The sequence below is a fragment of the Leptodactylus fuscus genome, chromosome 5 (genome assembly GCF_031893055.1).
Source record: "Leptodactylus fuscus isolate aLepFus1 chromosome 5, aLepFus1.hap2, whole genome shotgun sequence".
NCBI classification, from domain to species: Eukaryota; Metazoa; Chordata; class Amphibia; order Anura; family Leptodactylidae; genus Leptodactylus; species Leptodactylus fuscus.
Window position 1 is genome coordinate 112444626 of NC_134269.1, and position 17548 is coordinate 112462173.

General features: G+C 35.1%; 1 protein-coding gene across 1 annotated transcript in view; it reads left to right on the forward strand.

Moving 5' to 3' along the window:
* Nucleotides 1-17548, forward strand: part of SEMA3A (semaphorin 3A) — a 201565-nt gene that overhangs the window by 153142 nt on the left and 30875 nt on the right. The window contains exons 6-11 of the mRNA XM_075274048.1: nt 209-328; nt 7027-7169; nt 10324-10438; nt 10757-10826; nt 11628-11772; nt 13706-13925. Coding sequence (XP_075130149.1) covers nt 209-328; nt 7027-7169; nt 10324-10438; nt 10757-10826; nt 11628-11772; nt 13706-13925 — 813 coding nt within the window. The remainder of the gene's footprint in view (nt 1-208; nt 329-7026; nt 7170-10323; nt 10439-10756; nt 10827-11627; nt 11773-13705; nt 13926-17548) is intronic.

Below are 17548 nucleotides of genomic sequence, written 5' to 3' on the forward strand. Positions count from 1 at the left end.
GTGGTCACAAAATTTCACAGTTTAGCATTGAAAATAAAAAAGTTGTTGGACATCTGGTGTGTATTGGATTATATAAATTACTGAATGAAAAGTGAGCATGCTGGAGCTGTTTTACAAAGGACATAAGTCACAGTAAAACATTGTGGGATTCAGATATGATTGAGCTGGCTGAAAATATAAATTGTTGATTTTTTGTTTCATTTCACAGATGGGGAGTTGTATTCAGGGACTGCAGCAGATTTTATGGGAAGAGATTTTGCCATTTTCCGCACGCTTGGAAATCATCATCCAATTAGAACAGAGCAGCATGACTCCAGATGGTTAAATGGTAAGCAGAACACCTATTATAAAACAAAGTGGATGTTGAAACACTTAGATTGTAAGTTCTGGAATAAACCATGGAGAATAGTTAAAAATCTCAAGAATGCGTCATTACTGTTTACATCAATTCAGTTTACTCTGTTTCTGTACAAATGTTAAAGTAAATGACCTTGTTACAATATTTCTTGGTTTTATTTATATTATTCACCTTTAAAAAAACATTTAGATGATTTTGATACATTATATTACATGAATCAAATTGCTTCATATTCTAAATATTTGCACTTTAGATGGTAATAATTAAAAATTCCTTGTTGTTTTGATTGTTTTACTCTGTAAATTAGGTCTTTGTGTATACCAATTTTAAGCTACAAATGATGCAAAGTTAAACTTAGTACTGATACTTGTTGCAATGTCTTATCATAACAAAAGCCATTGAACAAAGTAAAGTTAAGTTCATAGTGTAGTTAACCTGCTGAGTGTCAAGTTATACTTTGTTATAACTGTAAATCAGGGACGAACTGTTAGAAAAGGCCTTTTGCAGGTCATATACCCTTAGTGCTGGAGCTTATGGGGTCACTCTGACTCAGTTACAGTATCTATACGATTGGATAACAAAGCAAACAGAATCTTTGCCCTTGTTGAAGAAAAGCCTACCTTCATATGTGTGATATATGTGCATGAATAGCACAATAGTGCAGAGAATGTTTAAAGGTCCTCATTGTTTATCTCCATTAAACATTTCAGTAGTATCAGCCTAAAGTCTATTTGGGGTTTTTTTTCCAAATCAAGATATTCTCTTCTATATGGATTGACTATATACCATATGAAGTAAAAAAACCATCAATGGAGGGTCCTTTTGTGATATTTGGGACCCTTGATTTCCAACTTCGAATTTGGAGATACATATGATATTTCCACTCCGGAGTTTATGTGACTGAAATTAGTTTTGGTGTGACATGAAGTTTTCCTAACTGAAACATATGCTTGTGATATCACAGCGCCAGACAGAAAAAAAAATGTTGTGATGTAATCGATCCTTACTCAAATGAGAAACATTTGTCATATTAGAGCAGCTTACCTTCATAAACTTCACACATGATTTCTTGAAGTAAACTTAAGCATGGAGTCATAGTAGATTACAATACCTGAAATACCTGTCTAAAACTCATTTGTGATGTCCTAATGTCCTACCAATCTGAGACCCATCTTTAGGGTCCATTACTATTTCTGCTAGCAGAAAAAGGAACCTGTTGAAGTCAGTGGAAGGCTTTTTTTTTCAGCGCTGAAATTCCACACCAAATTCCTCACCATTTTCCTCCATGTGAGTGGACCCTCTATGTAACAGTATCTTAACTGCCAGTAAACTCACTGTAATGGATCTGTAGTTTTCCTGATGGAAACATAGTTATGATTTCACAGAAGCTTGGATGCATTAATTCCATTTCTGGTGTCACATTCGTTACCTAACTGAAACACAATTGTGATATCATAACAGTTTTGGGGTCACCTTTACATGTTGCTGACTACTTTTATACATAGCATATTGGAGAACATGATAACTGAGTTGCTAAACTTTATAATTTTTGCTTTTGCATGATGGTGCTTTATGCTGCAGTTGTCAAAGCTAAATGGAACACACACATACCAGACTTGATTCTCACCAGCATCGATCAATCTTCTTCATTCAGACCACCACATTGAACTTTAAGCTGGTGTTCAATACAGATTTACTGTTGACTGGGTAATTTGAGTTCATGTGCAATGGGGAAGTTAAGAGATGTACCAGAAGGAGGATGTCGTGACAATACATGTCACTATGGCGTGACTGGCTTAACTGACATAGCTTTGTAAAGATCTACTCCTGTGAAAATAAGAGCCATTTGCAAATTAATTAGTTTCTGGCGGCAGCTTGATTGTTGACCTAAAGTTTGTAGAATGGAAAAACAATCGGATTAGTGTGTGGTATACAAAAGCCTATTGCGGCATTTGAGTCTGTTTTTCCAATCTGTTGAAGACAAATTGAAGAAATCTGCTCTTCCATAGAGCAATGGTGAAGGTTAAGTGTGAAATAACTATAGTAACAGAGACACAGCGTGTCCTATGGTCCAGTGAATCAGGCCAACCCACTTGATACTTACTAGAGTGTCTGTATAGAAAGTAGCATGAAATGAAGCCCCACATGGTATGCAGATCAGACTTGTATTCATTAATCAATCAATGACAAAGGTGTTAAAGAGAGACATTCAACCACTGGACATGTCTTCAGAAACTGGAGTGAAACATTTCATTAAACAACAGACACAAATGCATTTAAAGGCACAGAATTAAATGTTGGGAAAATATCTTACATGACTTAATAAGGTGAACTATTGAAGTGCTTTATTGATTATATGATATGTGATTGTTGTATTTAATATGAAAGCTATGATGATCTACTTATTGACTTTATTGGTTTACTTGTGAAAGTTTGAAATAAGAAATCAATGTGAGACTTTGAAAGGTTGTCTCTCTATGGCAATCCCTTTTCATATTCCCTATTAAGCTTCTCATCGTCAGGCAACCCCACTAAACTAACTACTCTCTATATATAAACTGCATTTTATGTTAAGTAAATTTTACATTCAAGAGAATATTAAGAGAAATGCCTTACTTTGGCTTATAAGATGATTTTCCATCTTGGTTAGACATATAACTTCACAGTCCTATGAACATACTTTATTTAACTATGTGCAAGTGTTTACAAGTTGGCAATGGAAACTGATAAATTGATACCTTTAGAACTCATGCACATGAGAATAATATGGTTCTGTGAATGAGATTAATTACTAACTCTAAGGATTTGGATCCAATCTAATCTAATGAGATATCAAAAGCCCCTTCCCTAAAAAAGTCTTAGGAAAACCTTATGTTCTTTGTGCCTGAACAGAAATAGATATACTCTTTAGCATATAACATATGCAGAGCTTTATACTAAATATTTAATGACGACATGAGCCATATTTTACACAGGCCATGATGGCTACCTTGACCTGCACTTACATTCTGATAACAGATTGCAGGTTGAGCTTAGCTGACCTTTCAGAAATGAATTTTTCTAATGTACTTGTCACATTGGTTGTGCTCTACTTCATATAATCTCATTGCTACTGTATGGGGGAAATAGTTGCAGTAGAGTTGAGACTATCACACGTATTTCAACGATATTGTAATTCTTACAATTGTCTCTTGACCTTCTTGCTCATTGGGGTACAGTAATGGTCACTGTAACTAATAATTTTACCAGAATTGTTGAGTTATCAAAAGTCCCTTTGAATCCTTAGCCTTACTTTTATATAGGAGCAACTCACTCAGTGAACATGTGGATCTTATGTTATGGTATGGTGACAGGTCCACTTTAATTCACCCCAACACCCTAGTTTAGGGTGCAAACATTCTAAAAAGCAGTGGCAAACTATTTACACTAATAATTCCTGACCATACTACTTTCCTTTTCCCTATGACTTCTTTCTCTACCAATTGCTTCCATCCATCCTCTATTTTCTACTTCTTGCATTTTTTGCACAATAGCGTGGGAAACTTCAGCAGCTGTCACAGTGCTTGTCACAGTCTCAACACTAAGAGAGGGAAACTTAGGTCACTATGTAATAGGGCTACAGACAGTAGTAGTCAATCTTGGGAAGAACACTGAACTGTGTAATTGTGAGAAATTTACTGTATAGAATTGGTTTAGGAGAAGCAGTGCGTTGTAATATACGGTAAGATAAAGTGATCCCGGGGAGATGGACAAGAGCAGTTCATGAGGTGAATAATCTTGACTCCATAATGAAAAAAAAAGGAATCACAGGAGAACATTTAACAGCAGCTCCTTTAGAACCAGATCATGCCTTTTATGTATACTGTATGTTTCTGTATGTTTCAGTACTATATATTTAGGGTATAGTGTACGGTAGTGATTAAACCCTCAATTGTGTTTTGTATGATTAGTTTTTGCACTAAATTTATGATATACACTGTGAGACCATACAAAGATGATTTACGCAATCAATAACAAAAATTATCATTGATATTGTTATTATAAAGCCAGTTATCCATACTGACACTGTCTCTGAACCAGTTATGAGTGAGAAGTTGGGGACCTGGGTCCTGTTCCATGATCACCACAGATAAAAGGACCAAGAGAGCCAAATCTATAAAACGTCTGGGCATGGATTTTGCTAACATCATAGACATTTAATGGATAGACATGATGCAAGCTTGCTCACTGCTCCACTCCACTTTTACTAGTTATGGTCTTTAGGTATACTGACTTGTACTGGTAACCAGTAGGGGTACCAGCAGTGAGACCCACACCCAAATAGCACTTCTCCCTTACCCAGTGGATAGATGAACAAAGTTACCCATATGTGAATACAGTAGATATTAATAATATTTTCTCTATATCCTTGTCTTTGCTTTTTATATAGTTCTGTATATTTATGTATCTTCTTTCTTTTTTTTTGTGGATAATAAACTTTGCAACTCATAGCAGTAATATCGTATACAGCATGATTTTCATCTCCAAAGAGGAAAGGCTTACGATATTTACAATTTCCTCTTTTACAAGAAAAGAAATGATGTTGCTGTCATAAATGGGTATTTTAAATGTAACATACACTTCTTAGAAAATAAGGAATTCCCATCACAATTCCCCGGGTGATAAAAGATGACTATATGCATTATGTTACAAATTATTCCAGATCATGATCTGCTGTTTGTTAATAGTAATGAAAAGAGGGAGTGTTAACCCAGACAGCCATTACATTATCAGATGCCCTTTGTGAAATCATTTTGAATCTATTCCAAGTTTCATTTAAGACCTAGCTTAAACCAGGTGGTAGAATTCATTGAAAATATGAATCTGTCATTTTCCCAAAAGTAGTCATTTTTATGTGTTTTCAGGGACTTGTAAAACACCAATGAGTGAGGGAGTTACAATACAGATTGATTTTCTGAGCTTTTATTATTACTAAGATACTTTAAATAGCAGATATCCTGTCTCAAGTGCTTAACAATGCAAACAAAGTCATAAAAAATATAATAGAAGAAGTCAAGGCAAAGTCAAACTGTCCTGATTCTGGAAAAATAGAAAATGGATCTTTGTACTGTTCATTTTGCTGGAGAAATGCGTAAAAACAAATGCTTTCAATTGCTTTTGTAACAAGCTGTAGCTACAAATGAGTTTGTATTGTGCATGGAAAATGAATTGGTGACCACAAAAGATCTTGCAAGTAATCAATCAATGTCCTTTGTCGCATTACAAGGATACAAGAAATCTGTAGTACCTTTGTACATAGCAAGCAGTTGGGGATGGTGCCCAAATGCTTTCCAGTGAGATTTGCAAGTTGGAAGCCTACCTGATGCCAAGTAAAAGATCAACGCCAGACAGCTCTGATGAGATTCTTCTTTCTTTTTCCAATCTCTTTAAACTTTCTCCTCGCCAAAACTATTACAGCTTTATTACCAATCTAAGGTCTCCTAGATGTTTGGCTGTCTTCTCTACAAATCAACACAGTAATGATGCTTTGGATTTGTAGTAAAAATATCTTTTGTTTCTGGTTTAACTTGTACATTTTAACTTTGTAAAATTAAATTTACGTAGAACCTGAATTCCATACCCAAGTTTATTTCTGGATGGTTTTATGGAAATATTGAGACTTCTAAATGATGGTGTGTCATTCGTAGGCAGTGAAAAGCCCTTTAGGCTTAATGTGATTCATATAACAAATGTGTTTAAAGTTGCTGATTCGGGACAAGTTTTCTGATATTGGCATTTTAACATTTTATTCAATCCTTTCCAGTGATGTTAGGGTCACACCTGCCTTTGAGTTTCGTGGTGTCCATTTGGAAAAGCGGTGACCCACAGAAACCTGTGGACCCCACAGAGTATTATGGAGTCTGCCGTGTTTCCAACCAAAAAGGGTGGAAAAATGCAGAGAGAAAATCACTGCTTGAAAGACTTTTCTCTTTGTATTTTTAAAGCGGATTCAGGGATGGAATCCCCCAGCGGAAACCCAGCACTATTGTGAACCTACGTAGACTGAGTTGTTTCTGATTGATCCATCTTCATTAATATCTGAAGTAGACATGTAAAGCATGTGGTTGAAGACCACAAGTAAAGATCTAGAATCTGTTTTTGGCAGAAATTAAAAGATTGCTATGTACATATATCTGAAAAAAAAAAATCATATAAGCACACTATACATACCCAATGTCATACTGATTAGTATATATGGTAATATTTTTGTGTGTCAAAAAAGGCAAGAATTAACCTAAAGTAGTTGTCCCATCTTTCCTTAAAAAGAAACAAAACAAAAATTCTTATTGTTAGTCCGACATCTGAAAACACTAGTAATCCACTCTTATTGCTACAGATGACCACCCATTGAAATAAAGGAGACCATGTAATAGATTTATAGAGCTGGAGCCACTCTTTGCAGTGATTATCTACTCTGACTAGAACCTAAGCATGGAGACCAAGTGTCTTATGTTCCAATGCTCCAATAGAGCAACAATACCACTACGACAACCAGTTTTAAGATGCTGCTTATTGTTGTACGGGGTTCTAGGATACTTCACCTACTGTATTATGAGTTGCCTACAAATATTCAATATCTGTAAATATGCTCTGGCCACATTTAAAACGTATTTTTATTATTTGCTTAGATCCTAGGTTCATTGGTGCATATTTAGTCCCAGAGAGTGACAACCCAGAAGATGACAAAGTATATTTTTTCTTTCGTGAAAATGCAATAGATGGTGAACACACTGGAAAAGCAACGCATGCGAGGATAGGGCAGTTATGCAAGGTAATATGAAAACGATGAAAATATGAAATATTTTATGTGCACTTGTAAAAAGAAACACTGTCATAGAGTAGAGAAAATAGTGTTGTACTCGTGAACCTAAAGAATTACTTCAATACCTACATACTTCCCAAGGTAATATATAAAACCTTAATTCCTTTTTATAGTATAATCTATTTACTATCTGACATTTTTTGACACTGTGTTCTATTGCCTTGCAATGAAGGTGAAACAAGAGGTCAATAAAGTAGGTGCTCCTTTTTCACGGCATATTTAATGGAAGTTTTAGGTTTATTTTTAGATTATGTAACTAAATGTTACCCTAAAAGTCTATAAACATACACATAAGTTGTATATACACATAGTGGTTTTTGGTTGCTTTAGCAATGTTTGAACAGTGTTTTTACCCTTTTGAACACAGCATGTTCTAGATCTCTCATCCTTTTTTCCCCAAAGATCTCTATAGGACTAGTTAAACTCCAGAAAAAAAATATGCATATATAAAGTGGTACAAGAAAAAAAAAAAATTGTAAAAAGGAAAGTGCTGAAGTACTTAAAAAAAAATGTTTGACACTTTTATCCAAACTAGAAAATGCAGGAAAGAATGTGTGTGGAAGAAGTCCAAAACATTTTAATGCGTGTGTTTTTTTTTTTTGTTTTTTTTTTATAAATCAAGGCATCTATATACTTTAAATAGAACAATGGTGTAAAAACGTTACTGTTATTTGCTTACCTGATGCTCTGAACATAGTGTCCTGACACAATGTCAAGACAATGAGAAAGAGTTAGTTTGCTTAAAAATAGCTTCTAATTATATTATACATATTCTGTTTCAGGTCATGACCTCAAACAAGAGCACAGTGTTAGGTAGTGTTAGTAACCGGAACCAGTCTGTTACAGTGTTACAATGTAAATGAATTATTGAAAACTTATAAAGTGCTGTTCATAATAGAGTTGATATAATGAAAAAAAAATCATTTGACATATTAATTTGTGTGTTTTTGATTTAGTGAGACAAAGCCAAATAAAAAAAATTATAGAATTCTATTAATTTGGATCAGCTATACAAAAAAATGCAAAAAGAACCTACAGCACAACTAATTGAATCTGAATGTGCCCTAATTGATACTAATTGAATTTTGGGTTTGACTCATGGTGGATATATGCATTATTTGACTGCCTAAAATGTACACAGACACACACGCACACACACACACACACACACACACACACACACACATACTGTATATGTACAGCAAGGGCTGTGACTCTATGGGGCATATATACATCTGCAATCCTGTGCAATCCCTCACCACAAAGGATCAGATTGTTAGCAATTCTCTGTCCAACTAGCTATTTTGTGTCACACCATACACTCTTTTTGATTTATGACACTATTTAGCCACCTGGTGCCTTTCTATGTACAGTATATCACTAGAGATATGCAATATAATAATATTGCTGCTCTACCTACAGTAATCTAGTCATGTGTTCACAATTTCCACTTTATAGTAACCCCAGCATAGCAAAGAGCACTAATGCATCAGATGGCTGAATAGTGTCACTAGTCAAAAAGACTGTATGTTATGGCACAGAATATTTAGTGGGATAGGAAATTGCTCAGTTAGGACAGTGTGATACTTTGGGGCTTACAGTGCAGAGCTATTCGAGCCTGCAGCCTTTTTTTCTATCTAGAATCTGAATATTAGAAACTAATGTATAGGAGTGCTTAGCCTAGGTTTTAAAGGGATACAATTACAGTTATATATTTTAGTAGCATTAATTTCAGTTAGTAACCTATTAGAATTGTTGACCATCAAATAGGAAAAATCCAATTTGTTAATTGGCCGGTCATCTAATGTGTATGGAAGAAGGAAGGATTGGGCATGTTGAGTTTCAGTATGCCCAAGCCTTTGCTTTCACTTAGATTAAGCCACTTCCAGAGGTATTTGTCTTATTTTTGTTTCCCCCTTTGAAAATACATGGATGTGCCATTTGTATATGTGTATGGAAGAGGGGTTAATGGAAAGAACATCAGTCAGATGAACAATATCTAAGGTGTCATACCACCATTAACTCCATGCACATGACTGTAGAAATCTATAGGCTGATGCCATATCTTTTTTATCTTTAATTCGACATGGATGCATATGAAGAGATTACACAGATTACATCAAAATTCATGAAAATTCATGAAAAATAAATAAATAAAATCTCCAGCACAATGCCCAAGTACATCTTATGACATACTTGCAGTGAAGGCTGCTTATTGCCTTACTAGCCCAAACAGATGAATACGCTTATCAGCCTAGAGAAAAAAAAAAGTGACTTTATTTAAATTAGATGTTGTTAAAACAAGAATTTCTGAAAAGCATACCTAAGAATGGCGCTATCCTTTGGATTCTCATCTGGCTCTTATCAGCATGCCATTGCCTGTAGTATTACTTTTTACATATTCATTTATTCATTCATTTTTATTTTAATTCCATAGAGGTCAAGAAAGCAGTCTCCTGCTGTGATTCCGCCATGTAAAAAAAACTTCCTTAACACTTAAGTTTCTCTTTGCTAAAGGCATTTACTTTTTATAATTTGAAAAATAACAAATATTTGGCAACAGATCGATGTCAAGGATTTTTGCACTTTTCTCATAAAGAGACATCTTATTATTTTTAATAAGCGATCATACACCAGATGTTTAAAGTGTTTAGAGTGCAATACATATGTATATTTATGCCCAATGGCATCTGAATATGTTATTCATCAAGAACTCCTCTAGAGTATGCATTGTGATGACAAAAACCACAAATCCTTATGAGCAACACATTTGAGATACTTTCCAAACACAAAACAAAATTATGTTCTTTTCCCAAGAGACCAAACACACTAACATATTGCGCAGCAACGTAATTTATATCAGAGGACAAACCTAACGTTGCAGGAATGTGCTATAGCATGGAGAGCTTGTTATATACTGTACAGTTCTTTTAACATTGCAATTTTTATTTAAAAAAATGCAGCCTTAAAATATATCAACAGACTGTAAATAAAAATATAAAGCACATGGCGGTTACTTGTTATATAATGGTTGGCTATATTTTAAGAATGTCTTTTATTGATAAGCTTATAAGGAGGTTACCATTTTTTCTTTTATTTGCAGAATGACTTTGGCGGACACAGAAGTTTAGTCAACAAGTGGACAACGTTTCTGAAAGCTCGATTAATTTGTTCTGTTCCTGGTCCTAATGGAATTGATACACATTTTGATGAATTACGTAAGTGTGTTTTCTTCTGCAATGTCAGCCTTATACATTTTGACACATTTTTTGCTTTTAAGCTTTTTGGCATTTAGTTTTGCCTATTCTAATCTTAATGTTGGCTATTTCCTTACAACTATCGAAGTTTACATAAGAAAAGTAACAATAGTCTTTCTGCTTTTGAAGCATAATTTTACTACTGTGAATATTTCACCCAATTGTTGTGAATGGTTGTGTTGTGAGGGCTATCTCCACATAGTATGTTTTCAATATGCATTAGGCTTTGTAATAATGTTATAAAATTATGTAAGACATTTTTTTTCTCTACTGTTATAGAGGATGTGTATTTAATGAACTCCAAAGACCCAAAGAATCCAGTTGTGTATGCAGTTTTTACAACTTCAAGGTATATTGTGCTGTCCTATGATACATCCAGCTTGTTCAATATTTTGGTCTAAAATTTTGTTTGTATAGTTTGCAGATCAGGGGACTGAAACCATTATTCTGATGACACATTCACCATCATTTTCTAACTGATTCAAGCTCACTACCCCAACACAGCCAATACCCCTGTTAGTATTGAGGTGGAGGGGCTAAAGCTTGAGTGCTATGTCCCCATAACAGCTGTGCTCCCTGTTAACACCAACGCAGAATAGCATAGCACAGATCCATTCAAATGAACAACTTTCAACCAGAAAGTGATGCCATATTCTCCAGCACTACTCTGGTAGTCCATACTGGTCTTCATTTACTTGGCAGAAGAGCTAATGTACCTGTCTAGCCACATGACTGCTGTAACCAATCATTAGCTTCAACAGTATACACAACAATAGTCTGCTGAGGACAGTCATCTGATTCGACAGGCATATACTCCCTGCAGCCAAGTAAACAAAGACCATCAGGAACCATCAGATCAATAGGGCTGGTACAGGAGATCATTTAACGGGCAAGCATTGGTTATATATATTATTTTATTATACTGCTTTTTTTATCATCACAAAAAAAAACAAAAAAACAAAAAAACATTTACGGCAAAAAAGAAAAAAAATGCAGCTTTTCTGCAATGTATGGCCTCATCCTTAGATGATAATTTAAGTTTTAGGTTTATCCAGGAGAATACTATTTTGTATTAATTACCACTTTAGATAATACATGTTGTTATCGCCAATGAGGGTTTTAAAATCATTATTTTTGCATTTTTTTCTAGCAATGTATTCAAAGGTTCAGCTGTATGTATATATAGCTTGTCTGATGTACGAAGAGTGTTTTTGGGTCCATATGCTCACAGAGATGGTCCAAATTATCAATGGGTGCCTTATCAAGGAAGAGTTCCTTATCCTAGACCTGGAACAGTAAGTAGTTTCATTTATCATATATGCAAGCTTATGCTGAATGATCTTAAAGGGGTTGTCCAGGATTGAAAAAACAAACAACAAAAACAACACTATATCTGTCCACATGTATGTTGGTCAGTTGCATTCACTTCAGCTGAGTTGCAATACTAGAAACAACCTGTAGACAGTTGAGGTGTTGTTTCTACATGAAAGCAGCCATATTTTTATGTAGATTTTATCTTTAAAATAATTTTTGATCCCTTTGAACCCCTTTTGACCATTTTCGTGTGTTTCGAGCTAATTTTGTAATTACTTTTTTGTATGTTTGTTTACTTTTTTAAGGTTAGGGCAATGAGTGAAAATAGAATAATTACATTTTGCAAGTGAAAGTAAAACTCTACAAACTCTTGGAGGGTAACATTAGCTTGTTTGTGACTATATTGATTCTTATTCCATTTGCTATTTAAATATTAATAACACTAAGATCAAGGTTAAAACAAAGATAATTGATTTAGTTCCCTGTTGTATTTTCTTGAGAAATGTATACTTCTGTTTGTTTGTTATAGAATCTTGGCCTGAAAATATATTTGAAACCATCAAGAACTTGTTAAAGACACTTAATAGGAATCTAATTGTTTTCAATATCATAATGTAATGTGATTTCAATGGGAAAAGAACCTATAACATATTTAACCAGAAACCAAATACCCACTAAAACCCATTAATCTTCACTCCTTTATCCATTGGTTTAACTGATTTGAATGTAAACAATAGTGTTATTGTGGAATTGTTTTATCATGGTAATTTATATTATTTTCATTGCCATTTTAATACTGATATCGGGGCTAAAGCGGGGTTTTCATTACGGACTAACTAGTGGCGACTGATGTGAAACTAATTGATGAAAGCCAATGTGGATTTGTACATACTCACATGAGTGACTGCAAACACTGTATAAATTGTATAATCTATATGACTTACATGTTAAAATAAGCTAGAATGTCATGAATCCTAATAAAGCAAAGGTCAACAGTAAACTGTACTGTAAAAAGGAAGAAAGGAAGAAAAACAAGTTAAATATTACAGAAATAAGCCTAATAAAAATGTTTTCTTAATTTACTACTAGTCATGAAAAGCTGTAAAATGCTCAATATTTCTACTGTATTTCTGCGTACGTCTGCATGATGACATCAAGTTAGTGGGATGGTCAGTCGTCACCTACTTTACTTTTTGTTTTCTATATACTCTATATATTGTAAAGAATAAGAGCATTTACATGCAACAAAATAGAGGTATGTTACATATAATGCCCAGTGCACGTCTGCATTCGGGTTTCCGTACAGGGAATCCACTTGGGGACCTCCTGAATGGAAACCTACACGCATTAAAAAGCAGTTACGTAAAAGAAACCCGTGGATCCCATAGACTACAAGTGGCACTTTTCTCCCAGCATGTTTTGTGCAGAAACTGAGCGGAAACCACATGTACCCCATTATAGTCTATGAGTCTGCGAGTTTCCTTTAGGTAACCGCTATTTAATGCATATAGGTTTCTGTTCGAGGATTCCAAAAGTGGACTCCCTGAATGGAAACCTGAATGCAGATGTGAACTGGGCCTAACATATTGCCATCACTTTGGTTGCCATGTCTCTGCAGCAGCTCATGATGGCTGGTCTGCAGATGTGACATTCAGCAAGCAGGTGTGTAAAGATACGGGGCTAAGACCACATTTTGTAGAAAAGCCATGGCTTTTGTTTATGTTAAAAAAAATCCTCAGAAAATTGTATTAGGCTATGAGTGCTATATTAATATCTAACAGAGACTATATACAGATTTATGTAATTTTTTTCTATTTGCTGAAAACTCTTAAGACAGATAAAACTATGGTTGTGATGATAATTATATTGTTGCAATATAATTGTAGTATTTTTTCACTTAAAATGTCTTTTTAGTGTCCAAGCAAGACATTTGGCGGTTTTGACTCCACCAAGGATCTCCCAGATGAAGTTATTATGTTTGCCAGGAGCCATCCGGCCATGTACAACTCTGTGTTCCCAATCAACAACCGTCCAATCATCATTAAAACAGAAGTAGATTATCAGTTTTCCCAAATAGTGGTTGATCGTGTAGAAGCAGAAGATGGACAATATGACGTCATGTTTATTGGAACGGGTATGATTTTTGGATTGTACATATTTTATAAGGAATACACATTAGACATAGTAACCCTCTGACTAAACAGGAAAGTCCTAGTCAGTGATGAAAATCATGGTTAAAAGGAATAGCTTAAATATTAACACTGGGATGAGATCACAGTGAAGCGATGTGTGTTGGAAAGGATCTGTTTCATTCTGAGTGTGATATTATTGCTAAATGCCGCCATCAAAGAATGCAATTGGGTACTCGGGGTCAGTTTTCAGATTCCTGTGTTGTAAATCTCCTGACTCAGTTCAAATTGATGCCTGACATAAATCAGAAGAAAACTGAACACTGGGCTGAAGCTTTAGTTCCTAACATTTTACATCTGTGGGAAAGTCTTACAGTTAGTTCAGGAAGAGGGCAAATGTGGATTGAGAATTGAAGTGTGAAATAATTTTTGCTATGGGTGTTATGGTGTCGAGCTCTTACAATTAGTTCCCTTTCTGCTAATCTGATTCTGTGGGAGCTATAAAACTTTCTCTGTCATTCAAGTGGATTTTATCCGTACTATAGTTTCTGGCAGGAAACCGAGCCATGGTAGTGAGTGAACAGTTTCATGTAATATTAGGTATTATGGATAGATTACAATACTTTACAATTGAATGGGTAATATATTGCCTTTGATATTTAGAGATACAAGTATTATAGGACTCTACAATATACATATATTATACAAAAACTTTCCTTAAAGGGAGTCTACCTCCTCCTCCAAACATATTCAATTGTCACCACCATGTTACAGAGCACATTACAGTGATAAACGACATACCTATATACATGTTACTTCAGTAAATTTGGAGAAAAACTATGTTGAAGTCTTATGTAAGATAGTTAGGGATGGAACAAAACAGAATTATACAAAAAAAATACTCCAAAAATGCAAGTATTTAATAAAATACATGTCAAAAGAATTGAAAGATCCTCTTAAATTATCCCAAATTATGATATTATTATGTTTTTAGCAAGTCTGTATTTGCAGTGGCTGAAAGAGTGTTCGCTATGGTCTATATTTACAATGACCAATATGATCTTAGCTGCAGGACACAAATATTGTAGGTTTTTTTGTGGAATTGTTTTACTAGTATTCCGTCTTTGTCTTTTACAATGCATTCTTTTTTCCCTAAAGCAAGCCAAGAGATTTCTACTTTGTACAGGCTTGTCAACCACATTACAATACATAGCCCATATCTCGTGCTTTTGCATCTGTATTTGTACTTTGTACATGTTACGCATATTGTATTGTCCGAGCTAATTAAAAGACACTTCTATTATTGCAAGCCAAGACAGGTTGTAGCCTATATGTTGCCCCTAGGCTGTTCATTGTCTGTGACATATGTAGAAAAAGAACTCTCTTGTGTAGACACTTGGTTGAAGATGACAGAAATGTTAATTAGCAGATCACTGTGAAAACGAACAAGATGACCAAATGATACTAAAGGGCAAACTATGAAGCTGACCTGAACAAACTGTCTGTCAGTAGACACCTGTGCGAAGGCTTATGTATACAGCACCATTTGTCCTGACACAGATTGTTTAAGGAGCATTTCCATATGGAACACTAACACCCTCACTACATTGGTTTGACACAACCCCACTTAATTATTAATTGTAAGGGTTAATTATTCATTATCAATTGTCTTCTCATTACCAGTCTTTACAAACATGTCGGTTTGGTTAAAAGACAGCTGCTCTTCATTTCTTCTAAATGGGAAGCACGTAATCCAAGTGAGCACACCACGGATGTCTGAGTACTCCTTTACTTCCTTAGATAATCCCCATCAATGTCACAGTCTTAAGTCCCAACATTAAAATACAATACTGGAAGTCAAAACAAGTAAACTGGAGGTTGAAAATATTTTTTTAGACTAAAACCCAGTCTAAAAAAGCTCTATAGAATCTAATACAATAATACAGTACATTGCATTCAGAAATATAGTATAATTAAAGGTTTTTGTCCATCTGTACAATATAAGTAGTATAAGATTTGCATTGTTCTATATACCCTGTAGCTTGTGTGAGTTACCAAGTGCAATCGATGTCTCGGTGGATCAATTCTCTAAATATATGGCCTGAGGTAATATTTCAAATAGTGGAAGCACTTCTGTCATTAAAGTGAATTAATAGCCCTCTTATCCTTTCGCCAAGCTGTAAACTGGAGCCTATTGATCTTAAAAGAAGTAGATGTTTTAATTTGTGTGAAAGTATTTGAAATTCTACTCTTCAAAACTTGATCTGCAGCTCAGATACAGTGAAGCTTAGGTACCTGAGGCCTGATCACAGTCTCCATAGTGATTAACTTATGTTACCTTTGACCTCTAAAGTTTCTGCAGATGCACAGGCTCCAAAAATTTACGTGGAGTATTCTTCAGAGAGAGCCAATTCGTTTTAATTAAGGTGCCCAGAGGTTAGTTGTCAACTTTCACCCTTTACTTATCAAAGTCTGCATCTACCCTACAACATTGATGGCGTAATAAGTGCTGAAAGTTCTCACTACAATATTTTGTTCTTGACACATTTTCTTCCCGAACTTAAATTAAATCCAGCACTCAAAATATTACCTTTCAGTTTTCTATTAAAATTGTTAGAATTAATCCATTCCCTTTTGCCTTGGGATAACGCCACAATGCACTGGTTGACTATGAGTAGGTTAATGGTTGCTATTAATCACATCAAGATTTGAGAATTGTATGGAATGACATGAATTCTGTCTATGAATAGTTTCTTGTAGTCTACGAAATCTTTTCCAGTGGATGCTCAGCCTTTTTTTTCTTTTTTTTTTTTTCTTTTGGCAAGCCAGGATATTTCAAGCTGTTTAGCTGGCATGTTTGAGTTACTTTGATCACTGAGTTTACTCAGTGGTGTATCTAGTGTCAAAATGGAGTACAATGGGCACGCTGGAGAAAATTAAGGGCCACAATAAGTTTGCTTGAAAAATGTGGTAGATATCAACAGAGCATGCCCAGATGGGTCACTATAACTCCTGGGGCTCCACAGGGGCTAATATTACTTTAATATATGTATAAATTACCTGTTATTATTTTTGCAGATGATACAAAAACAGTAGAAGTAATTTCAGATTTAATCTGATCTCAAGGATATTTTAAATTGTAGCCTAGCTGACATAGTGTACCTAATACATATCTGTCTGGCTCCATCTACCAGATAGTGATTATGTCTGCTCCGTGTTTACGGCTAGGTTTTGGACCGACCCAGCTATCTATTACCACTGTCTGGGTTGGTGATGGCAATATCTGTTTCTAGCCACCTCTGCTCTCTTCTCTTCACTGTGATTGACAGGTAATGGAGCTGTTGGTCAGCTCTTTAAAGTGCACTTAGCTGCTAAGTCTTGGGAAGGGTTAAATCAGGGCTTGATCAGTGTGTTGCTTATCTTTCCCAGAGGGATCCCAAAGGTGGCTGTGGCTTGGCTGAGGGTTATCTCTGGTATAACTGTATTACATTGTAGCCTGTGTGACATAACAGGGTCTCACCACACCACTTAGTCTCACCACACAGCGCCACCTAGTGAGTCTTTCACATACATCACACCGCCCATAGGATTGAATAGTAACCAAATGTCCAATGGGAGGACCTCACCT